This window comes from Marmota monax, unplaced genomic scaffold (genome assembly GCF_021218885.2).
Source record: "Marmota monax isolate L192 unplaced genomic scaffold, Marmota_monax_Labrador192_F-V1.1 WCK01_AAM20220418_F8-fsc00088, whole genome shotgun sequence".
NCBI lineage: Eukaryota > Metazoa > Chordata > Mammalia > Rodentia > Sciuridae > Marmota > Marmota monax.
In genome coordinates this window covers 467685-494803 of record NW_026694492.1, presented here as the reverse complement: position 1 = coordinate 494803, position 27119 = coordinate 467685, and the positions used below count along the sequence as shown (strand labels likewise).

The 27119-nt window shown below is 36.1% G+C and overlaps 1 protein-coding gene across 3 annotated transcripts in view; it reads right to left on the bottom strand.

Moving 5' to 3' along the window:
- The window catches only part of Me2 (malic enzyme 2), a 71263-nt gene that overhangs the window by 1162 nt on the left and 42982 nt on the right, over positions 1-27119 (bottom strand). For all 3 annotated transcript variants that reach the window (XM_046419466.2, XM_046419467.2, XM_046419468.2), the window contains exons 12-15: positions 23714-23856; positions 16092-16194; positions 8485-8555; positions 7625-7723 (exon numbers count right to left, since the gene is read on the bottom strand). In XM_046419466.2, the coding sequence (XP_046275422.1) occupies positions 7625-7723; positions 8485-8555; positions 16092-16194; positions 23714-23856 (416 nt within the window). The remainder of the gene's footprint in view (positions 1-7624; positions 7724-8484; positions 8556-16091; positions 16195-23713; positions 23857-27119) is intronic.

The following is a 27119-nucleotide window of genomic DNA, read 5'->3' as shown; positions in this document are numbered from 1 at the left end:
AATAAACCAGATGTGGTGGTACACACCTGTAATCCCAACAACTCCAGGGACTGAGGCAGGAGGTTCCCAAGTTCAAGGCCAGCCCTAGCAACTTAACAAAGCCCTAATAAATTTAGTGAGACCCTTTCTTAAAATAAAAAAATTAAAAGGACTAGGGGTGTGGTGCAGTGGTAAAATGTCCCTGGGTTCAATCTTCAGTGCCAAAAAAAAAAAAAAAAAAAGACTTGTCATCTTACAATGTATTTATAAAGTGTTTTAATTACAGCCCTGACCAAGAATTATTATAGCACTTCCCTAATAGTGCAGTCAAAAAAAAAAAAATTATCACTTCAGTAGACACACCTGGGTGATCTGTCCAGCGCATCACTCCCCACAGCCCTACTGAAAGAGCAAGCTTAGGGAACGCCAGAGGTGTAGGACTTTACTTCCTAGTCATAGCTGACTTGACAGAGGTGAAAACCTAATACAAAGCAAGTCAGATGTCTTTGTTTTAGAATATGGATTGAGTCACAGATATAATAATCAGGTGTTCAACACCAAAAATAAAGTGCAATGAATGGATTTCTGATCTCTGAAACCAAGCTAAGTACCATAGTAAGCGGTGAGGATAAACCCTCTAGCTTTAGTCTGATAAAATGAGGAATGTAAAAAGCTTCCTCACAGGGAGCTTGCCATCCAGTTATCACGTTATGGTTTCATTTCAAATTTTGAAAGCATTGTGACACATGGTAAAATAAATCCAAACTTCCTTCTCCTCCTCTAAAAATAATCTATGAAGTCAGGTATGATGGTGCACACCTATAATCCCAGCAACTCAGGAGGCTGAAGCAAAAAAAATCTTGCATTTAAGGCTAGACTTAGCAAGACCCTGTCTCAAGATAAAAAATAAAAGAACTGGTAATATAGTGCAGTGTTAAAGTGCCCATGGGTTCAACCCCAAGTACCAAAAAAAAAAAAAAACAAAAAAAAAACAAAAAACCCCAAAAAACTCTGGTTACAAGAGCTCAATCTCTAATGTTATATTATGTAATGGAAAATGTGCTCATGTGCTCTGTCTATTGCCCAAACTGTCCTCAAGTTTTTATAAAAAAAAGGAAAAAAGTTTTCTGCTTCTAGGAAGAGAAAACAAAACATACTTTCCCCCTATCCCGCCTGCAAAGTACAACCAAAAATGCTTGACACTGAACATGAAACAACCGTTAAGACAACTCTAAGAGGAGGAGAGAAAAGGCAGGCCAGCAAGGAGCCTAGAGACATGAGGAACAACACAGTGGCTTCATGTATCCCAGATTTTTAGATGAAAAAGCCAGCAGCCCTCATACCCCAAGAGATGCAGACAAAAAACACCTCAACAAATGGCTGCTTTCTCTAGCTGAAGGACCAGAAGGCCAGCTTAACAGACAGAAAACTTTCAGTCAATAGCCATTCTACTCCAGTCAAACACCACAGAAAAAATTTTGGTCCCAGCCTACCTCTGCTAACAAAAGGTGAGTGAGGAGTTTAGACTTCCATCAAGGCTATAATGCGGTACCACAGGAGCCCTACCAGGGTAGTGTCAGAGCCAGGATTTTTATCCCCACTGGTCAGCAAGAAGGACCTTATCTCCTCGTCACCCTGCTGCCCACACTGTCAGTGGAGACCATGTGGAAAACTTCTATCCTTAATCAGTCACCTCCCCGGTGCCAGGCCACTGGATGGTATCAGAGAAGGACTACAGAACACTTGGGACCTTGTTCATTGTCCTGTGGTAATGAGGTCACCAAAGTGCAGTGTCAGGACAGAGTATTACTGATGGGGAGGCTCCCCTCTCAGGAGTCAACAGAGGAAGTGGGAAACCTGCAGTGAAATGAAGCACATACCCCAAAGCAGTATCAGAGAAAGTCATTTATAAAGAAGATTTAAGAAATATTTAGACTCTAGGTCTCAATTAAAAGAAAAAAAGAAACAAAAAACTAAAAAGTACTTATCATACCAAGAATCAGGAACATATCAAACTAGGAAAAAGAGTCAGTAGATGTTAAAACCAAGATGGCAGAGATGTTAAAATTATCTGACAAAGATTTTGAAGTAGCCATGATAAAAATGCCTCAGAGGAGCCAGAGCCAAGGTGGAAAGCTGCAGGCACTGGGAGGGCAGGGATGGGGTGGCTGGAGTTAAAGGCCAAGTGTGGGAATGTTTATTGAAAAGAACGTGCTGGGAGAACCCAGCCCTCACACCTCGGGGATTTCGGAACTGGCCGTCTGCAGTGGAGAGCCCTGCCAGATGAGTTCAGCCGTTCCCACTTCATAAAGTTCCTGGTGCAAAAATGAATGGCAAACCCAGCCGTGAATGTGACTTCTTAAAGAAGATTATTGAAACAAATGGTCCTGCTTTTTCAAATCTGCCCTGGAGGTCAGGAGGAGGAAAGTAGGGAGGAAAACTCCCTGGTCACTTGCAAACATCCCTGTCCAGCTTCAGAAGACACTAGTGTCTAATGGCACCACAAGAAAACGTGTGTTGTTAGATTTCTCCCCTGAACGGAAGATTCTGGATCTGGTTGCCAGCAGATATTGCAAGAGTGTCAGGGATCGTGAAAGGGAAGAATCATATGTTTCTGACCCCAAAATAACACGACCCCAGACTGTCCCTGGGCTGTAGAACTTCAAGGCACATGTTAGATAGGCAGCTCGAGGAAGAGACACACTGATTACATATCTCATGGGCTGTCACTCTCTTCACTTCATAACATCACATATGTCATGGTGATTTTTCGGATTACTCTCAACCTAGATACCCTAGATATTCAGATCTCGTTTCCCCAGTGACTCTGCTGGCATCTTCCCTTGGAACTAGTTTTACTTCCTCACTTGCTGTTGGCATCACTTCTCAGATCTTTGCCATGGTATCTGGGTGCCTCCCAAACCCCCAAGTCTACAGAAGCTTTTCCTAGACTGCGGAGTCCTTGGGCCTTTATATCTCCTGATCACTCAAAATGACATCAAACCTCACAAGATTGTCTGGCCTTGCTGCTTCTGGATCTACTATCCGGCCCAGCTTTTACCCCTTGATCTTTTCACTGTGTTCAAGGCCAGGGCAGGTGAGATCATTCCAGTTGCTCTTTCATGCTTAAGGAACTTGATAAATGAAGTTGGGTCCTGGCAAGCAATACATTTGAGCAGAGTACAGTGGCCATCTGTGGACCAGTCCCTTATCCCTTTTTAAAAGTACATACTCAAAAAAAAAAAAAAAAAAAAAAACCTCAGAAAGCAATGTTACACATGCTTGACACAAATGAAATTAGAGCCTCAGCAAACAAAATAGAAACTTGCAGTAAATTTAAAAGAGATATAAGGACTCATATGAAAATTTCAGTTCTAAAAATATGTGAATAACTGAAATAGAAAATTTAATAGATTAGGGCTGGCGTTGTGGCTCAGTGGTAGCGCGCTCGCCTAGCAAGTGCAAGGCCCTGGGTTTGATCCTCAGCACCACATAAAAACAAATAAAGGTATTGTGTCCAACTACAATTAAAAAAGAAAATAAATATTAAAAAAAAGAAAAGAAAATTTAGTAGATTAGATTCACAGCTGAATGAGGGGAACAGAGGAAAGAAATCAGTGAACTAGAAGATAGAAAAACAGAAATTATTCAATTGGGAAAACAAACTTGGAAAAAACAAATCCTCAAAAGCAAAACAGCATGCCACAGACCTATGTAACAAAAGATCTAAAATGCAAATTATCAGAGTCTGGGAAAAAGAGAAAAGGGTTGAGCACTGCTGATAAATATTCAAATGACGACTGAAACCTCCCAAATTTGGCAATAAGTATAAACTACAGATTCAAAAAGCAAATTCCAAATATGCCAAAGGAATCCACACTAAGAAGCATCATAATTAAATTTCCAAAAAATAAAGACAAAGAAAAATTCTCTTTTTTTGTACCAGAAATTGAATTCAGGGGCACTTAACCACTGAGTCACATTCCCAGCCCTTTTTATTTTTTATTTTGAGACAGGTACTTAATAAGTTGCTTAAGTCCTTGCTCAATTGCTGAGGCTGGCTGTGAACTCATGATCCTATTGCTTCAGCCTCCCAAGCTGCTGGGATTACAGGCATGTGTGACCGAGCCCAGAATGACAGTGGGTTTCTCAACAGAAAACATAATGGCAGAGGGAAGTAGTAAATTCTTCGAGTGCTAAAAGAAAAGAATTGCTAATCTAGAACACTATACCTACTAAAAATATCTTCTAGAAATGACAGGGAAATCAAGACATTCTCAGAGTGAGGAAAACTAAGAATATAAGGATGACTAAAAGAATTTCTCTAGCTTGGCATGGTGGTGCACACTTATAATCCCGGCAATTTAGGAGGCTGAGGCAGGAGGATCGTAAATTCAAAGCCAACCTCAGCAACTAAGGGTGGGGATGTGGCTCAATGGTTTAAATGCCCCTGGGTTCTATGCTAGTACCAAAAAAGAATTTATCTAAACACAAAGGGCATGACGGAGAAGAAACACTTCGAAACATCAGGAAGGAAGAAAGTATGGTGAACAAAAATAAGGGTAAATTCAGCCTGGCAATAGTAGCAGAATGTAATTGTTAAGTATGTAATACTATAGTAACCACCACAAAGCTATACAAAGAGATTGGCTAAGAAAATTCTATAATGGTTGGGCTGGGGTTGTGGCTCAGTGGTAGAGTGCTGGCCTAGCATGTGTGAGCACTGGGTTTGATTCTCAGCACCACATAAGCAAATAAATAAATAAATGTCTATCAATAACTTAAAAAAAAAAAAGACACGTAACCCTAAGTGTGTATGTACCCAACAAGAGATGCATAATATGTGAAGCAGGAAGGAAACAAAAAAAGAACTGGAGAAATAAATCCACGACTATAATTAGGAGTAAAACATCTCTCTTTCAATGATTTTCAGAACTACTACACCAGAAAATCATCAAAGATACAGAATACCAATATCACTATCAACTAGTTAAGAATCAACTAGTTAAGATCTAATTGAAATTTGTACAATATGCCATCCAATAATAGCAAAATACATATATACCCATCCTAAATGTAGGCACTAAACAAAAAAAATACTAGAACCAAACAAACTCAGAACTACAGCTAGTCAGAGCCATGATAGCTTAAAATACATTGTCTGGTTCTGCCCATAAGTGGCTTGCCACTGCCCTCAGAATGAATTCCAGATTTATTGATGTGATTACAAAGATTCCCCCCAACCTTGCCTCCTCCTCTTTTTCATTTCAAAATTCTCTCCTTTTTTGTGTCCATTTTCTAGACACATGAGACTTTTTCCAGGATCACATATATTCCACATTCTTTTTTGCCTTTGAGTCTTTGTATATACAAGTCCCTCTGCAGTAACCTCTTGTTTCCTAATCTAGGTAATTCCTTAGTCCTATGATATATGAGATACTAACAGGACATCCATCAGTATATTAGCTCCCAGTTAACTCAAAGTAGAATGAAGATCTCCATGTCATTGATATTCAAAAGTTCTTGGACCATTAGCATAGCATTACCAAGAAACTTGCTGGAAATGCAAATTCGTGGACTCCATCCCAGACCTACAGAACCTCTCTATTCCAGACTATACAAAGTCTGTTACTATTAGAGACTGGTAGTAAGGTCCTGGAGTCTGAACAAGTTCTCCAAAGTTGGGCACAGTAGTGTACACCTGCAACCTCAGCTTCTATCAACTGAGCTATATCCCTAGCCCTGGCCTCAAACTTGTGATCCTCCTGCCTTAGCCTCCAGAGTTGCTCAGATTATAGGTATGTACCACTATACCTGGCTACAAGCTGACTATAAACTTTCAGATCTTCTCTTATGCCATTTTCCTCTCTGTACCTTAGATACCAGCTCAATTGCACTGGCTGCTATTTCCTAAAAATAATATCCATTACCAATTCCCAATCTGTGCTTAGGCTATGAGCATCAAAATACTGTAACAATAATATTAAAAGGGCATAAACTTATGATTGTCTATTGCAAGTTGAATATGTGGCTGGAAAATTCCACATCCAATCTTGATGTTTAAGAAAATCTTAGTAAACTAGAATAGAAGCCTACCTTCTTTAGATATACATATTTAAAAACTACATTTGCAGATGATTTGAAACTAAGAAATTCCAAAGAACCGAGAAACAATTAAAACAAAGTTGAGCTGGGCGGGCTGGTGCACGCCTGAAATCCCAGCAACTCAGGAGGATCATGAGTTCAAAGCCAGCCTCAGCAACGGTGAGGCACTAAGCAACTCTGTGACACCTGTTTCTAAATAAAACACAAACTATGGCTAGGGATGTGGCTCAGTGGTTGAATACCCCTGAGTTCAATCCCTAGTAACCCCCCACAAAAGAATTAAGGTTGTTCAGTAAACAAACTGGTTATCAAGCAAATCCAAGTATTCATTCCTTTCCTCTATATAAGAAATAATCAGTGAGAAAAATATATATAGGAAAAAACATTTTTATACAGAATAACAAAAATTTAAAAATATTTAGAAAAGAATACGCTATATGTTATATTCAGATGAAGAAAAGAAAATTATACTGAAAAGCTTTTTAAAAAGAATTTTAGAAAGAGATATTGATTGAGAATCCTAGGTATTCCAGAGGTTGAGTCCAGTCTGGGCAACTTTGTGAAACCCTGTCTCATGAAAAAAGGGCTGGGGATGTAGCTCAATGGGACAGTACCCTGGGTTCAATTCTCAATACTGCCCCTACCCCAAAACTCCAAATAAAGAAAGATACACTCATATCTAATAGTTCAATGTAAATTAGTACTTTTTCCTCTGAAGAAACATTTGACAATGAATATTAGAAATCTTAAGCATGTTAATATGATTTATTCTTAAGATTAGAATTCATCCTAAAGCCATCACAGGATGGGGATGTGCTAAATGGCAGAGTGCTTGCCTAGCACGCATGAGGCCCTGGGTCTGATTCTCAGCACCACAAAAAAAAAAAAAAAAAAAAAAAAAAAAAATCATGAACACACACAAAGATTTATCTATAAGGATGTTCAGAACAGCCTTATTACTAACAATAAGAAACTAAAAATGCTTAAATATTCAAAAATAAAGATGATCAAACATTATAATACAATAACAAGAGGATACCAATCAGTATTAGTGACCACACATAAGACAATTTATTGACTTACACAGAAAAGCTTATATTAAATGGGAAAAGTACAGTCAGAAATCAATTATTAAAAATAGACAGAGGTGATTATATGCATGTATGTATGAATGTATGTGCTTACAAAGAAAGAAAGAAAGACTAGAAGGCCAAAAAAAAACCTCTAACATAATAATGTATATAATAATGTATATTATATTTTGGTAATAAAAAATATGAAAAATTTCTTTGCATCCTTCTCCATGTTTTGAATTATCTCTAACAAAATTATATTACTCATACAAGAAAATGTCATTACAATTTATGAAGAGGGGGCTGGAGTGTAGCTCAGTGGTAAAGCGCTTGCCTAGCATGTGTAAGGCACTGGGTTCAATCCTTAGCACCACATAAAAATAAATAAAATAAAGACATTCTGTCCATCTACAACTACAAAAAAAAAAAAAATTAAAAAAATTTATGAAGAGGTATAAATTACTTACTTTAATAGCAATGTTAATAGAAACTTCTTGAATATTAGCAAGTGGTGGGTAAAGTCTCCCCTGAGCTAACTCTTCATCTGTCAATTGACTTGTCAGTGCCTGAAAAGAAAAGCATAACTTTACTTCTGTTAGTTTAAATAACAGAAAGATCTATTAAAATGAAAAAAAATCAGTGGAGAAAGAGAAAAGCATAGGTTACAAAATTCTTATTTTTTGCAGGAATACATAAACCTCTACAGAAATTAAAACTGTTTATACAAGAAATAAAACAGATTTTTTTGATGCATTCTACCCAATACATAGAAAGCCTGGCAAAATTACAATATCTATTAAGAAAATAGACATCAGTATTTGTATTAATGTGATTTCTTCAGAATTTCTATTGCAAAATCCAGAAGCCAGAATTCCAAATAAACTATCTCCATTAAAAATATGGAGAGGGGCTGGAGTTGTGGCTCTGCAGTAGAGCACTTGCCTAGTATGAGCAAGGCCCTGGGTTTGATCCTCAGTGCCACATAAAAATAAATAAATTAATTAAAGATATTGTATCCAACTGTAACTAAAACATAAATAAAAATACTAAGATATTTATATATTTATATCTATATTGTCATGGTACCTTTATATTCTCTCTCTCTCACACACACACACACGCGCGCATGCACGCAGAAGTTTTAAACATCATAAATATGAAAGAATTCATAGTTTACAACCAAATGTTTAAAAGTAGACAGGCAAATAAAAAAAGCCATGGGTGGTAACTTCCCTTTCATTAATAGGGCAGAGTTAAACCATTCTCTATTTTAAGACCCATTCATCTTTATAATTATTCCTTTATAAGATAAACATTTTAAACTTACCTTTGCAGCTTCTAGGAAAACATTATCACTGATATGTCGAGTTTGACAGAGAATAACAGCTAAAGCCACACCTGAAAGAAATTTTGAGTACTTTATTTAGTAAGGTCACTTTTCAAATTATGAAAGGGGCCAAATTCCTATAAAAAAGTACAGAAGTGGTAATTTACTCCCATCCCAAACAACCCCCAAGAAAAAACAAAAATCTGAGCTAAAATCAAACCAAATGATTTCTGTTAACTTACAATTCTTATTTGCTTAAGGATGTTATTTTAGAAATAAATGGCTTCTCAATTTAATTTTTAAGTTCACCAAAATTACAAATGCATGTAATCCATCAATATTAATTACAAAAAACACCAATTTCCAGTCTACCTCTAGCCCTCCACTTCTTGCTCAAGAAAAGGAACTACTTTCAATTCATTATTTTAATATTTCTCTTACCCTTAAATAAATTGCTTATATTTCTTCTTATTTGGGGGTTCTAGATATTATTGATTCTTTCTGGGAAGCAAATATCTAGCTCTCCCCATATTTTCAGCTTTTTCCCTTCTTCCCAATATAACAAGCACAAGTTTGGTTTAATGGACCCTCAAAATTTATGTCATTATGGGGCTGGGGTTGTAGCTCCATGTTAGAGTGCTTGCCTATCATGTGAGGGGCACTGGGTTTGATTCTCATTTATATTTATAAATAAATAAATAAATAAAATAAAGGTCCTTCAACAATAAAAATATTTTTAAAAATTTATGTCATCATGACTTCATAGGCACTGTTCACATCCAAATGCTGTATCATGATTACTTTTGCTCTTCTGTATAAAATTCTGTTTCCCCTGAAGTTAATTATTGTCCTGTTTTCCCCATTATTTTGACTTTTCAGTACCTAATTTCATCCTGCAACTCTCCCCCAACTGAAAGAAATCTATTCTGGCTCCCTTGTATATTCTCTAATTTCATACTCTAGCATAAACATCTGCTGAAGCTCTATAGTCTGGTCAGGTTGTTCTCCATTCCAGATGGGGAACTGTCGGTCATCCTGGAAACCCTGGTATCAGCATGGGGATTCTCTTTGCTTTTGGGACCATTTCCTATCCCATTTCTTCCTAGTGTTTTATTTATTTATTTATTTTTAAAAACTCTTTCAGGGCATACTTTCCATGGGTTTTCTGAAAAACAGTGTATGAGGGATACATTTTTTTGAAACTTGGCATTTCTGAAAATGTGCATGCTTGTCTACTTCTTTCCACTTATTTCATTATCTAGGTTTGGAATTTTGCTTAGAAATAATTCTCTCCTAGAATTGTGAGGTATCATTCCAATATCTCCTGACTTCCTGTGTTAGTGACAAGTCCAGTGTCAACATGATTCCAGACCCTTTCTTTTTGTTTCATCTCTAGAAACATATAGGATCTTTGTTTTTGTACCTCTGTTCTTCAATTTTATAACACCGCCTTGAGGTACACTTTTGCCCACCATGGTTAACACTCAGTGCTAAGCCATTCCTACCTGAAAACCTGAGTCTTTCTGTTTGAGGAAATGTTCATGAAGTCTTTGAAGCCCCCTCCCTGATCTTTTTGTTCTCTTATCCTAGAGTTTCTCATTACCTCCTGGACTAACCCTTTAATTATCTTTATTTCCCATGTCTTGTCCTTTGCTCTATTTTGAGGTGACTTTCTTAACATCTTCTCTAATCTTTCTACTCACATCCTTTTTTTTAAGAGCTTGTTTTATTTCCTAATTTTTTAAAAAAACAAATTGTCTTGTTTTGGAACATAATCTTTTTGTCTCCATGACAATATTGAAAGTCGGAAAAAACTTTCCACCTCTTATCACAGTCCTTTTTTTTTTTTTTTTTAGAGAGTGTGAGAGAATTTTTTAATATATTTTTTTTTTTTTAGTTTTCGGCAGGCACAACATCTTTGGTTGTATGTGGTGCTGAGAATCGAACCCGGGCCGCAGGCATGCCAGGCGAGCGCGCTACCGCTTGAGCCACATCCCCAGCCCTCACAGTCCTTTTTTGTCTCCAATATGCCCTTTTCTGCTTATCTGCTCTGGTTTCTTATTTTCCTTTAATGACTAGAAATCTGAACATTTCTAATGTTTAAAGTGGTACTTATGAGCACAACAGTGGGGTTCACCCTCTCTGAGCACAGCTGTAGAATGATGTGGCTTTCAATCATCCTACTGAAGAATTAGAAGATTGACACCTCTGTTCTCAGCTGTATCTGGTGACTCCCATTTTAGATACTGTTTTATTTATTCCAATAATATGCCATCATCATTGCAGAGATGGGAAGAACATTCATTCAACTACCAAGGGAAAAAAAGAGGATCACATAATTAGCAGCTGCCTTATTTTGTGTGTGTGTGTGTGTGTGTGTGTGTATGTATGTATGTATGTGTATATATATACATACACATATATATATATATATACACACATATATATATATATATCTTAAAACTTCTTTTTAGTTGTAGATGGACACAATATCTGTATTTATTTATTTATTTTTATGTGCTGCTGAGAATTGAACCCAGTGGAACTGGTGAACGTCTCACACTTGCTAGGCAAGCACTCTACCATTGTGCCACAACACCAGCCTAGTACATATATTTTTAAAGTAAAGCATATGATTCATGTATATTTTTTTAAGTATCTTTTTAAAAGTATTTTTTAGTTGTTGATGGACCTTTATTTTATTTATTTGTATTTGGTACTGAGAATTAAACCCAGTGCCTCACACGTGCTAGGCAAGTGAGCCACAACCCCAGCCCCATCATGCAGATATTTAAATGTTTGGGAGTAAATCTACTGTCTTCCTATATTTGCCAAGTCCAGTATATATTCATTTTTCTGGGTTGTTTAATAATATTGTTTTACCCCCTAATAAATTTTAACTTATCGTAAATTTTAAGTTTTTTCTAGTTTTTGAGTGGTTATCCTAAAATTTAGAACATGTCCATAAGTAATCAAAACTCCATATTAATTTTAATTTTTCTACCAGAGAATGCAAGTCCCTCATAATAGTTTAATTCTAATTAACCTAAAAGCATTCTTGTTATTTTATATCCATGTATTTTTCTAAATACCGTGTTGTTACAGTTGAGCGCTCTGTACACAATACTGGTTTTGTTTTACCTGCATATTCACAACTTTTGCTTTTCATTCTTTCCTTCATCTTTAAGCTTCTATTTGGGATTTTACTATTGCCTAAGGAACAAGATTTCCCTTCCTTTCATACAAGTGTGTAGGTGGTGAATTCTGTTTTCTGAAATGTCTTCATTTTGCCTTAATTCTTCCAAGATTTTCACTGTGATGATCTAGGTTGGCAAGTATTTCCTAGAAGTAAAATAAACATATAATCCCACTGCCTTTCGGCATATTGTTAAGGAGTCCAATGTCAGCCTAAGAGTTGTTCCTTTGAAAGAAATATTTTTGATCTGGTTGCTTTCATATTTTCTCCTTGTTGTGATTTTTCTGAAATCTCACAATGAGGTTCCTGAGTAGATTTTTTAAAACCTATCCTGTATAGGTTTCAATGAGCTTGACTACTGTCATTTACCAGTTCCAAGAACTTCTTGGCCAGAGGCCTGCAAATGTTGACTCTGATTTATTCTCACTTTCTTCTAGGACTTCAGTTAAAAATACAACATTAAAGATATATCTCTTACCTATTTTTTTTTTTGTATTTTCCTTTCTATCTTTGTGCTTTGTTCTCTATTGTCTCTTCTCAGATAGTTTCTGAGTTGACCAATTCTCTTTGGTCAATTCTCTGCTATAAGCCTCATTTACAATTCAGTTCTTTACTTATTGTTATTTTTGAATTCTAGAATTCAGTAGTTTTTGGCTGAGGTTTTCGAGCTTGGCTTTATCTCTATAAACTTAATAAGCATTTTGGTTTTGGTTTCTTAGCACTTGTCTTATATGTAGAATTTTAGCAGGTCTGTTTTTCTTGTGGTCTCTGCTGGCTTTGGCTTGTGTTGTCATGTCTCTTTACGTGTCTCATTATCTTTCGAAAAATAATCTGAAGACTTAGAATACTGTTATTTCAGAGAAGGTTTGTTTGCTTCTGTTGGGCCCTTGCTGGCACTGGCAGTCCAGAACAAAGGCTTGAGGTTTTCTAGATCACCCACTGCCACTGCAAACCATAACCCCATTCCAAAGTACAGCCCTTTTGGGTTTCAGACTGGAGGGGGAAGGGTTCTTTCCTGAATTTTGATCTGGAAAACATTTTATTAGAGCCAATGTCTGATTAGCCTATTGACCCTTTTAAGGTTGTTTTGTTTTTACAATTTCATGCAGTTATTACAGTGACTAGACCACTAATTCCAAAACAATCAGAGCCTTAAGTTTTTAGTTGCTTTACATACAGACTCTGAGACAATCTTCCTGTTTAAAGGCCATTTTTATCTCCACTGCCAGGTCATTTTTCATGTTCACATTTGTGGTGCTAATAATTTTTATTAATAAAGTTAGAATTTAAAAAAAAATTTTTTAGTTGTATATGGACACAATATCTTTATTTTATTTTATGTGGTGCTGAGGCTAAAACCCAGTGCCTCACATGTCTGAGGTAAGCACTCTACTACTGAGCTACAACCTCAACACAATAAAGTTAGAACTTTAAAATGCTGTATAAAAAGTAATCAACTACCAAACTCCTTACTAGTCAAATATGATATTAAAGTAGTTTTAGTAAAATAAGCAGAGATGTGTTCCCTTCCCATTTCCTCATGCATTTATACTACAGAAATACTACTGAAGCTGGGCATGGTGGGGCATGCCTATAATCCAGTGGCTCAGGAGGCTAAGGCATGAGGATCATGAGTTCAAAGACACCCTTTGCAACTTAGCAAGACCCTGTCTCTAAATAAAATATAAAAAGGGCTGAGGATGTGGCTCAGTGGTTGAGTGCCCCTGGGTTCAATCCTCAGTACCAACAAACAAAAAAAGAAACACTACTAGATAGAAGAGGCTAATTTCGAACATTATCAAGTTCTACAAAAACATCATCGATGATGGGAGTTTCTATTACAGATGCCAGGTCTCAAGAGACAACAATAACTATACTGGAAGAACGTTCTACATAAAAGCACTGGCATACTTATTGGCTAAATACATCCTTATTGTGACAATAGTAATAACATGCTTGTCTAAGGTGTGCTATTATGTGCTTTGCATCTACCTGCATCTTAATGGGAGGCTGCTGTCAGCTGCTAAGGGTAAGACCCACAGGGGAAGGAAGACAAAAGTGCAAAGGAATTCATGCCAAATCCCTGTACTGCTCAATATAGTCATTCTTAAAAAGAAACTGACAACTAAGGATAATCATAAATTTATGGGGAGGGAAACAGCACAAAGGATAAAATATTGCAAGGAAGAAAGAGATGAAAGAAAATCTAAAACTTTTTTTTTAAAGAAACTATTAAATTAATTCTAGAATAAGAAAATATTAAAGGAATAAAAAATTGTTCAACTGAATGAATTGAAGATATATGCTATTAAGCATATTGGGCAATTATTATTAATTCCTTTGGTATGATAATAGTGAGGTGGTCATGTTTTAAAATTCAAAAATTTAGCCAGGTGCAGTGGCGCTCACCTATAATCCCAGCAGCCTGGGAGGCTGAGACAGGGGAATCTCGAGTTCAAAGCCAGCCTCGGCAAAAGCAAGGCACTAAGCAACTCAGTGAGACCCTGTGTCTAAATAAAATATAAAACAGGCTGAAGTGTGGTTCCGAGTTCAATCCCTGGTACTCACTATTCCCCCTCCAAATTCAAAAACTTAATTTTCTGAATATACACTGAAGTTGTTATGCATAAATTTATACTATGTTTCCGATCTCCTTTAAAAAGACTTAAAAAAGCCACACTAGAAGTGCCAAAAAAACACTTAACAGGCATTGATGAATGAGCAAATATCACAGAAACCTTCCATGTTATGAGATAAAATGGCAAAGATGAAAACAGGAAATAAAATTTTGAAGTCAAAGACAGGAGAGAAAGGATTCTACCCATGATCTAATGTAAGCTTTGTAAGAAAAAAACTGAAGTTCTAGAAGGAAAGAAATGGAAGGAAAAAAAAAAGTTAAATGGGAATAAACCCAACCTAGATACATTTTAGTAAACTTTCAGAAATATAAAGAGAAAAGTGTGAAGACTCTGAGAGAAAAAAGTTATTATGCATAAAGGGATGTGATTCCTTTTATCAGATTTCTTATCAGCAACACTAACCTTAACAAAAAGTGAATGGTCTTCAAAGGTCTGATGACAAAGACTTTGACTTTACCCAGCCAAACCATCAAGTGAGAAGACAAAATAAAGATAATTTCAGATCTGTAAAACCTCAGGAAGATTTCATACGTTCTTTAGGGAAGGAAAAAAAAAAAAAAAAGAAAAAAAAATCTTTAAAGATGTATCCAGAAACACAAGGGAGACAGAATAGAAAAAGAAGACGGGACAGAATAGTTTACTCTAGAGTAAGATCAAGGAAGAAAAGAAGAAATTCATTATACTTGATAATACTTGAAATATTCTGAACATCAAAAATTAATGATACAGGGGCTGGGATGTGGCTCAAGCGGTAGCGCGCTCGCCTGGCATGCGTGCGGCCCGGGTTCGATCCTCAGCACCACATACAAACAAAGATGTTGTGTCCGCCAAATACTAAAAAATAAATATTAAAAAATTCTCTCTCTCTCTACCTCTATCTCTCTCACTCTCTCTTTAAAAAAAAAAAAAAAAAAAAAAATTAATGATACAGAACTATATCTTCTAGTGTATTTGTCAAACCACACTGTAGCTGGTGAATAACATTTATATAATCATGGGGTTTTTTTTTGTTTTTATAATTTTGATTTTGAATATTCACAATCTATAGCGGAAGCATGGAAAACAAAAGAATACAATGTATCAAAAAAATTCTCTACAATGTAGAAATATTGACAAATAAAACTGAAAAGTGGAAAAAGAAAGTAACTTAAGATTTTTTTCATTTAGCAAGCTAATAAAAACTCAAATTGCTAACAAAAGCTTGAAAAGCTCTTTAAGTAAGTTACATAAAGATAAAAGCAACTACTTAAGAAAACAAACAGTAATAAGACAAATTGAGTGGTGGATGAAGAAAGGTATCAGAAGGCATGTGTGCGCTATTACTTGTATTTCATAGTGGAAAGTTCAAACATACAGTTGAGTTACAAGAACTCTGATAAAAGGAGATGAGTGGGCCTGATGGTGACTGCCAGAAAAAGTCAGAACCAACTGGTGGTAGTTTTATCTGACAAGTGTGGTTAAGAAGACACTAGGGGGACATACAGAGGGTTAAGCAATTTTCTACCACTTTGTTCCTTTGCATTTTTATGAACCACATACTATATTATTTCTATAATAAAAACAAGATTAATATGAATAAACAAATTTTTAGGGGAAAGAGAGCAAATTGGAAGTTACTGAATTCCTTGAATTTCCCTATACATTTGTAACAAAATTCTGCAAACACCAATGTTTATTCCAAAAAATTTCAGGAAGTATTTTTATGTAATTCCTTATTGCTTTGTAACAAAAATAATGTATTGCTTTGTAACATAAATAATGGTGACATTTACCTGGAAAAATATATACATTATTTCCTTGACCTGGTGTAAAGACTCGCCCATCTTGGAGTTTCACTGGCCCAAATGGACTACCACTGGCAAACAAACACCTTCCCTGTAAATGAAATGAAATAATCTCAACTTTGTTCCTCTACATGGATGAGAAAATTGAGGTGAATTCATATAAAGTTAAGTCCTCTGGTAAATCAGACCAATAAATCACCTGGCAACAAAGCATCATTTACTGTATAACAAATCCTTTTATTAGGATAAGGACTATTTTATGCATAGTATTTCATTCGAATAAACCTGAAAAATGTCCATTAGAGTAAACTTAAAAATTCTGATACTTCTAGTTTCTTTATAAAAATGAAAATGTGAATGGTCCACAAATATAATCCCAATAAAGATGGATATAAATTGTGAATGAAGGAGGAAATGTCACAATTAATTTACGACCATTTACTGTATATCTCCTGTTTTTGGTTCTGTACCAGGTGTTTTATATGTTAATTCAGTTAACTTAGCTCTCTTGAAAACTTTATGAAATTATCATCATCTTCATTTCACTGATTATTAAAAAAAAAAAAAAAAAACCCTTGATAAAGTACTTGGTAAAAAGTTACACATCAGGGCTGGGGCTGGGGCTCAGTGGCAAAGCACTTGCCTCGCACAGGTGAGGCACTAGGCTTCAGCACCACATAAATAAATAAACCAAATAAAGGTACTGTGTCTATGTATAACTAAAAAATATTTTTAAAAAAGTTACACATCAAATTTGCAGCAATTAAACTTGACTTGAATTTTTTTATAACTCCAAAGGTCAGGTCTATTATGCTATAATACTCTCTAGCAGGCAATTTATAAAATAGCATTGTACAATCACACTGATTCCAGAAAAAAAACTGGTATTTTACCTTGTTAAAGAAAATATTTCGCTAAACACAAGATATTGAAAATACTGGCTGGGCACAGTGGCACACACCTGTTATCCCAGCAGCCTGGGAGGCTAAGGCAGGAGAATCCCAAGTTCAAAGCTACCCTCAGCAACTTGGAGAGGCCCTAAGCAACTGAGCAAGACCATCTCTCCAAAAAATAAAAAATATAAAGGGCTGGAGATGTGGCTCAGTGGTTAAGCACCCCTGGGTTCAATCCCTGGCACAACAAAACAAAACAAAAACAAAAACAAAAACTAATCTGTTAAAGTCTCCACATATTTTGTAGTCATCTGATTTAGTTCTGCGATCTATAATGGCATATAATGTTACTAGCATCTTCATTACTTCTAAAAGAATTAGATGCCTATATAATTGAAAATACTAGAGATTTAATTTATAAAACAAAATCCTTTACATATCATTCCCCATTCCCACCTTCTTCTCCCTCCCTCTCAAAAAGACAAGAAGAAAACAATAGTGCTCAAACAGAATACTCTATCTTGTAATACTCAGGAATAACTAAAATAAGCCACGGGTCATTAGGTTAAAAGATAATTTACAGAAGACTGAAGGATGGACAAACTACCATGACACCTGAACATTCAACCAAGTTATAATAAGTGTTTGGACACTGCTTTATCTTCTTTTTCTCAGATTTGAAAATATATATTATATCAAGAATAATGATTATTCTTCAGAATAGATCTGGGCACTAGTGAATTCATTAACATTCAAGAATTTGACTCTAGGCAATTTGTCCACAAATTTATGTTAAACATGTGCAAGGCTGCAGTTTTCAATTTCAAAACGATACAAAGTTTAAGTGTGAAAGCAAGTTCACTATGGTAATGGTGGCCCACCTGACTAGTTTGGATTTGCAACTCCATACAGCTATGTAATTTTTCTACTCACTCTACAGATAGTTATTATAATCCTCTACTTGTCCTAAACATAGCTCTACCTGTGGCAAAAAAGTTTTACTTCTTTGATGAGTAATGTCACTGTATGTCTTAGGTCATATGTTACCAAACTAACATATACAGAATATTTTTGTGGCACCATTAATTTTAATAGCCTTATTAAGTGGATTATACAATATAACACTTTACAGGAAAAAATGTTATGCCTTCACAATATCAGTCAGTTTTCAGACTTAGAAAGATTTTAGGAATGTCTTAAATGGAATCTACATTTTCTCCAGGCCACCTTTATCTTCTCCCTCCCCCGAAATCAAAATGGAGCTTAAACATAGCCAGATCTTAATGATAACAGCATTCTCATTCTGAAGTCAACCTGGCCAATCTGAACAAATGGCCATTAAAACATGAGACATTTGGGGCTTTTTTTTGTTTGTTTGTTTTAAGTATTTTTCTCACTGAGCAGCAGAGGGTGTTAGAGTAACACTAAGACATGTCTCCACTGAACAGGACACCAAGAGTTGACTGCAACCACATAGAAACTTCTGCCATTATTTCATGTAGCACTAAGAATTCACATAAAGTTGAAACTATGAGTCAATGCCTTCCTATTTCTTGGTAAGAGACAGGATGACTTCAAAGTTATAAAAATTGCAAAAAAAATTTGCATCTTAAAACTGCTGAAATGCCCAGGCATGGTCACACATGCCTGGAATCACAGTGGCTAGGGAGGCTAAGGCACTAAGCAACTCAGTGAGATTCTGTCTCTAAATAATGTACAAAATAGGGCTGGGGATGTGGCTCAATAGTCGAGTGCCCCTGAGTTCAATCCCCAGGACCCTAAAATAAAAAACCCCTGCTGAAATGCAGTATATCAAACCAGTCTCCCTTCGGAATTTTAATATTCATACCAATAATGTATACTTTATCAATAAAATTTATTCAAAAATTCTTTAACAAGTAGAATACACTACTACTGCTCAATACATTCAATTTTTTTTTTTTTTACATTTTAGAAATGCCAAACCCATAATACATTGAATATATGTACCAAAAAGTCATTATGTAAGATTAAGGTTTAATTTTAGGGACAAAAGCTATCCATTTTATGTAAAACCTGGCGGATAGGATAGGCAATCAATCTAAAAGTAATACATATTTAGCAAAAAGATCAGGCAGTACACTGAGACTGATTCTAAAAACTATGATGAGGGGCTGGGGATGTGGCTCAAGCGGTGGCGCGCTCGCCTGGCATGCGTGTGGCCCGGGTTCGATCCTCAGCACCACATACAAACGAAGATGTTGTGTCCGCCAAATACTAAAAAATAAATATTTAAAAAAAAATAAAAATAAAAAAAAATAAAAACTATGATGATTCTGAAACTGATTTTCTTTCTTTATTTAAAGAGATGGGGCCTCATTCTGTTGTCCAGTCTGGTTTCAAACTCCAGATCCTCCCACTGCAGCCTCTGAGTTGCTAAGATTACAGGTGCATGCCTCTGTGCCCCATGCAATTAATTTTTAAAAAGGAGGAAGTGCCAGATGCAATGGGGTACATTTAATTCCAGCTACTTGGAAGGCTGAGGCAGAATGAGCACCAACTTTGAGGACAAACTGGGCAATTTAGTAAGCCTCTGTCTCAATATAAAATTTAAAAAGGGCTGGGGACATAGTTCAGTGGTAGAGTGCTTGTTCATGCACAAGACTTTAGGTTCAATTCCTAGCACTGCCCAAAAAAAAAAAAAAAAGAAAGAAAGAAAGAAAGAATGAATGAATTTCAATAACTATTGTGTTTATTGGATGTCATCACAGAGAAAAAAACAGAATAATAAAGATGTAAAGACATAAATATTATGTCCAGAAAGTTCTGAGAAAGTGCAGCTTTAATAATAATCTTCTAGGTTGCTTCATACTAACTTTCTCTAAGGTTACAATTAAAAAAAAAAAAAATCAATCTATCCATCCATCCATTTTTCAGGACTAAGGATTAAACTCAGGGTTGCTCTACCATTGATCTACATTCCCAAGCCTTTTCTATTCTTTCCAAGTAGCCTGGATTATAGGTGTGCATCACTGTACTTGGTTAAAGTAAATGTATTTTTAAAAATGTTCTTTGGGCCGGGGATGTGGCTCATGCGGTAGCATGCTCACCTGGCATGCATGGGGCGCTGGGTTCGATCCTCAGCACCACATGAAAACAAAGATGTTGTGTCCACCGAAAACTAAAAAATAAATATTAAAAAATTCTCTCTCTTTAAAAAAAAATGTTCTTTTTGTTAATATTTTTAAAACGTTCTTTAAAAAAAATGAAACAGAGTATTACCAAATAGTGAAAGTGTGGTGTTAGGGGTGGAAGGGGGATGGTTTTTAATACCCAAAAGAAGAGGAAAGCAAGATATAAGGCCAAGCTGGGCAAGGTGGCGTATGCCCATCATCCCAGTGGCTCAGGAGGCTGAGGCAGCAGTATGGTTCAAAGTCAACCTCAGCAAAAGTGAGGTGTTAAGCAACTCAGTGAGATCTTGTCTCTAAATAAAATACAAATAAGGCTGGGGATGTGGCTCAGGGATCGAGTGCCCCTGAGTTCAATCCCGGTAAACAAACAAACAAATAAATAATAAAAAGGGCTGGAGATGTAGCTGAATGGTAAAGTATCCTTGGTTAAATCCCCAGTATAAAAAAAAAAAAAAAGGAAAAGAAAAAGATATAAGGTCAGTAATTAAATCTTTTCCCCTCAACTGGTAATTTCAAAGGCAAAAACTGTGGCTTTTACCTGTGTAACAGATATCAGGAATTTCATGATGACATAGAAAAACTGAAGTTCAGGGACCACTAAGAATGAAGGTTGCTGGTAAATACTTCAGGGCTTTGGAGCCATACCCAAAGGGGTACACATTTGGAGGAAGAAGAAACTGGAAACAGACTAGGCCTCACCTAGACTGCATCCTGGTTGGATTATGATGATGTACCCCATCCTAATAGTCACCAGAGGATACATGAAGCCCCTCTGGAGGAAGAGAATGTCATCCAGACCCTCAAATGATTGTTATAATTCCTCACTCATACTATCCAGCACTCAATAAAAAAAACAAACAACTAGGCTTATGAAATGACAAAAACTATTTACCCAAGGAAAAAAAAAAAGGAGACATAATAAAAGTGGACTTACATAAATTGAGATATTTGCTATAATCAGAACCTTCAATTGTAATTCAGTGCAATCCCCAGTACCACCAAAAAAAAAAAAAAAGAGAAAGAAAGAAAAAAATATCCTGTAATTGTAATTCATATATATTCAAGAAATTATTTTACCCAACTTTATCACAGATTTACTACTTTATTTATTGTCAAGGGTATGACCTAACAATCTGCTGAACACCATTATAAAGAGGCCTTTATGGGCCAGGTATGGTGACCCACACCTGTAATCTCAGTGGCTCCCAGCAGCTGGGGAGCTGTGTCAGGAGGATCACGAGTTCAAAGCCAGCCTCAGCAACAGCGAGGCTCTTAGCAACTCAGTGAGACCCTGTCTCTAAATAAAACACAAAATAGGGCTGGGGATGTGGCTCAGTTTAAGTGCCTCTGAGTTCAATCCCTAGCACCAAAATGAAAAGCCCTTATATTCATTCTCTGGAGGGGCTGGAGGTGTAGATCAGTATAGAATGCTTGCCTAACACAAGCAAGATCCTGAGTTCAATCCCCAACAGAAAGGAAGAAAGGAAGGGAGGAAGGGAGGAAAGAAGGAAAGAAGGAAAAAAAATCACTTTCTAGAGCCACTTAAAGATCAATTACAAGAATAAAGGAAGTGATTTTGCTATGAAGATTACAAGTATAGAAAGTATAGAACATTAGGGAGGAAAAAGCCAAACAGAACTGTCTTAATGGTATATAAGCAGGTATTTGTAATTGAGATATAACCTTGTGACAATATTAAATAATTTGAAAGTACTAAATCTCAAAACAATTTTAAATAAAAATTTGTTACAGGAAGCTATCAGTCAACTCAAAAAAATGACCTAGTAAAGATAAACACTGATGGTGAAGTGAGTAAAAAATAATTGCTTCATAAAATATGGGGGAGGAAAACAGAATCTATAAACTGATAATTTCTGCGATTTTAAGTCTGTCATTAAACTAATCAATTATAAAAGAAACAGAAAGTCTACAAATGAAAATAATGCAATAATTAAAATTAAGAACCTAAACACAAACTAGTACAACTGGAAAGAGAATCTGCAAACAGGAAGAAGGTCCAAAGAAAATCATCAGGCTGAAACACAGAGCAAAAAGGATGGTATATACAGAAAACAATGTAAGGGATAATGGAGATACAGTGAAGTCTGATTGTGCAACTGGAGTTCCATAAGAGGAGAGAGAGATTATGGCCAAAGCATAGGAAACCGAAAAACAAAACAAAACCAGATATCAAGCCACACATTCAGGAGCCCTATAATCTCTAAGTGGAATAAACACAAAGATACATTATTGTAAAACTGCTAAAAACTCAAGATGAGGAATCAAAAGAAAAACAGAAGTCAGAAAACAATACTATCTTCAAAGGCTGAAATAATGTAACCACCAACTTTTGCTTCTATACAGAACAAAAATATACTTGTAACAACAAAAAAATTTTTTTAAATAAACCCTCTAGCTTCACTTGCTATTAGCTAACAAGAATGACTCACTTGGAGGCCACATGGCTGGAAAATACATTGTTAATATTCCACTAGCTTTGCTCTAAGTAATACCTCTGACGTGGGTTATGATAATGATTGTCTACATTATTTTTCATGGACTTGAGGCCAGTTTTGCTAAAAATACTGACTCTTCTCTTGGGCCTAAAGATGTGTGACAGGTGACTACTATGAGATGAAAAGGCTCAGCCTATCTGTCTTTATACCACATTTGTCTCCTTTGTTGCCTTAACCTTTGTGTCAGACTCTACTTAGCACTGCATGTAGACATGGTAATCATCTGGGAAACGTTTTGTCCAAAACTATAATATAGGGTTAACTTGGCCTAGACTTGCCCAGTCTCTCTCCTCTCCACTTCAAGGCTAAAGAGACCCACCAGTCCTCATAATTGGAAACACCAGACCACGAAAGGAGTGAAAAGAGGTGGTACATGAGTTCCTGTAAAACCTCACCTATTTCCAGAAAAGACTTGAATGTTCCTCTCCTTTATTAGCCTCTAACTACATTATTATCCATGTAATTGAGAAGCTGAGGTGTGAGTATGGGCTCCCACTTCTCTACTCTTTGGCCATCAAATAAAGCCTTTCTTTTCCCCTAATGGTCGTTTCTCAGACATTGGTTTTGCTGTGGATGAGCCTCCAAACCTGGGTTTGGTAACAAGTCAAAAACGAAGGCAAAAAATTATCAAGAGAATTCACCAGACTCACTTAAGGAAAGGAGTTATTCTAGTAGGAGAAAATGATCCTCGACAGAAGCACAGACATGAAGGAAGGAAAGAATAAGGACAGAAAAAAATAAGGTATAGGTCAAATCCAAATGAAAAATTTATATAGAAAAATAATAATGCCCTTTGGGTTTAAAATGTACAGAGAAAAACAATAGTGCAAACAATGTAAGGGACTTAAAATGGGAGTTATATAACTGTTTTCCAGAATTGATATAAGCCATTTATATCACCCTGATGACCCATGGATGTATATTATAATCTTCAGTGAAACTGCTAAAAGAAGCATGCAAGAATATGTAATTAGTAAGTTAATGGACGGAGAAAACAAAACATAACCAATTCATATAATTATTATTAATACCTCTGTAAGTGTATACGCTTCTTCAGGTGTGCACTCAGCCTTTGTTGTAGGATTACTTAATGCAAATATTATAGGCCTTTCATTGATACGGGCCATGGCTTTGATTACAGCAGGAGTAAAAAGCCGGCCAGCACCTGCAACTCCTGCAATAAATAAGGGGGAAAAGTAACTTCAGCAGAGATATAATTAAGAACTTACCAATAGCATCTCTACAATAGGTCAACCATAACAAAACCATATATAATCTCATTATAAAGATAAATTTTGCATTGCTAATACTCTGAGAACACAATCTTTAAATCTGAAAAGAAAAACAATGAAATGCTGAAAATTCTCATCTAAATATTTATTATAACCACATGCATAGCAAATTATAGAAGATTAAAGAAAAACAAACAAAAAAAGGATAACATTATCTATAGCAGCCAGGTGTGATGGTGCATGCCTGTAATCCCAGCGTCTAGGTAGGCCAAGGCAGGAGGATTACAATTTTGAAGCCAGCCTCAGTAACTTATCGAGGCCTTAAGGAACTTATTTAAGACCTTGTCTCAAAACAAAAAATAAAAAGGTCTGGGGATGTTGCTCAGTGGTTAAGCACCCCTGAATTTCATCCCCAGCACCAAAAAAAAAAAAAAGAAAGAAAGAAAAAGATTATCTATAGCACTCTAAGACAAAACTTGTATGAACCTTTTAATGAATTTAATGAATGAACTTCAGAACATTAAGCTAAATAAAATGTACTAGTGACAAAAAGACAAAAATTTTATGTTTTCATTCATGAGGTACCTAGCGCACAGAAAGTAAAATGCAGTTGCCAGGAGCTGGGAGAATGGGAATTATTGTTTGATGGGTATTAAGTTTTAGTGTCACAAAAGAAAAGAATCCTGGAGATGGCTAGACAACAATGGGAATATATTTAAAAATGGTTTGGGATGGCGAATTTTGTGTATATTTTACCACAGTTTAAAAAAGTTAAAAAAGACGAGAAAACCTGTCTCAATTGTTAAATTGTTAAAACTCTGTGGCACTCATTACAAAATAAAAGAAGTTCAGAAGAGATAAAAGATCATCTTGATTACTAAGCAATCAATATTTGAATACAGTTTCAGTTGAGTTTTTAATGTCCCAGACACAGAATGGGGCCATAAAGATGCAAAAATGATTATAATGCAGGTAGGTTACAGTTGAGGAAAAAAAAATCAAGAAAATAAACTGAAAACAAAACATTTTCAATGGTTGTTAGGAAAGAACAAGTGCAAGGTTGGAGAAGCACACACTTAGGTCGTGGTAGGAAGTGGAGACAACTAAAAATGCATCAGCTGAGGTCTTTTTGCTTCCTTAACCCTCTGGAAGTAGAATGAGTCAGTGGATAAATTTCTAGGTTTCCATATGGAGTTCTATTTGCAGATGACATGATTCTATACCTAGCAGACCCAAAAGGGCCTACAAAGAAACTATTAGAGCTAATAAATGAATTCAGCAAAGTGGCAGGATATAAAATCAACACGCATAAATCAAAGGCATTCCTGTATATCAGCGACAAATCCTCTGAAATGGAAATGAGGACAACCACTCCATTCACAATATCCTCAAAAAAAATAAAATACTTGGGAATCAACCTAACAAAAGAGGTGAAAGACTTATACAATGAAAACTACAGAACCCTAAAGAGAGAAATAGAAGAAGATCTTAGAAGATGGAAAAATATACCCTGTTCATGGATAGGCAGAACTAACATCATCAAAATGGCGATACTACCAAAAGTTCTCTATAGGTTTAATGCAATGCCAATCAAAATCCCAATGGCATTTCTTGTAGAAATAGAGAAAGCAATCATGAAATTCGTATGGAAAAATAAAAGACCCAGAGTAGCAAAAACAATGCTAAGCAGGAAGTGGGAATCAGGCGGTATATCGATACCAGACTTCAAACTATACTACAGAGCAATAGTAACAAAAACAGCATGGTACTGGTACCAAAACAGGCGGGTGGACCAATGGTACAGAATAGAGGACAAAGAAACGAATCCACAAAATTACAACTATCTTATATTTGATAAAGGGGCTAAAAGCATGCAATGGAGGAAGGATAGCATCTTCAACAAATGGTGCTGGGAAAACTGGAAATCCATATGCAACAAAATGAAACTGAATTCCTTTCTCTTGCCATGCACAAAAGTTAATTCAAAATGGATCAAGGAGCTTGATATCAAATCAGAGACACGCCTTCTGATAGAAGAAAAAGTTGGCTACGATCTACATACTGTGGGGTCGGGCTCCAAATTCCTCAATAGGACACCCATAGCACAAGAGTTAATAACTACAATCAACAAATGGGACTTACTCAAACTAAAAAGTTTTTTCTCAGCAAAAGAAACAATAAGAGAGGTAAATAGGAAGCCTACATCCTGGGAACAAATCTTTACTCCTCACACTTCAGATAGAGCCCTAATATCCAGAGTATACAAAGAACTCAAAAAATTAGACAATAAGATAACAAATAACCCAATCAACAAATGGGCCAAGGACCTGAACAGACACTTCTCAGAGGAGGACATACAATCAATCAACAAGTACATGAAAAAATGCTCACCATCTCTAGCAGTCAGAGAAATGCAAATCAAAACCACCCTAAGATACCATCTCACTCCAGTAAGATTGGCAGCCATTATGAAGTCAAACAACAACAAGTGCTAGTGAGGATGTGGGGAAAAGGGTACACTTGTACATTGCTGGTAGGACTGCAAATTGGTGCAGCCAATTTGGAAAGCAGTATGGAGATTTCTTGGAAAGCTGGGAATGGAGCCACCATTTGACCCAGCTATTCCCCTTCTCGGTCTATTCCCTAAAGACCTAAAAAGAGCATGCTTCAGGGACACTGCTACATCGATGTTCATAGCAGCACAATTCACAATAGCAAGACTGTGGAACCAACCTAGATGCCCTTCAATAGACGAATGGATAAAAAAAATGTGGCATTTATACACAATGGAGTATTATTCTGCATTAAAAAATGACAAAATCATAGAGTTTGCAGGGAAATGGATGGCATTAGAGTAGATTATGCTAAGTGAAGCTAGCCAATCCCTAAAAAACAAATGCCAAATGTCTTCTTTGATATAAGGAGAGTAACTAAGAACAGAGTAGGGACGAAGAGCATGAGAAGAAGATTAACATTAAACAGGGATGAGAAGTGGGAGGAAAAGGAGAGAGAAGGGAAATTGCATGGAAATGGAAGGAGACCCTCAGGGTTATACAAAATTACATACAAGAGGAAGTGAGGAGAAAGGGAAAAATAATACAAGGGGGAGAAATGAAGGTCAGTAGAGGGGGTAGAGGGAGGGGAGGGGAGGGGGGATAGTAGAGGATAGGAAAGGCAGCAGAATACAACAGACACTAGTATGGCA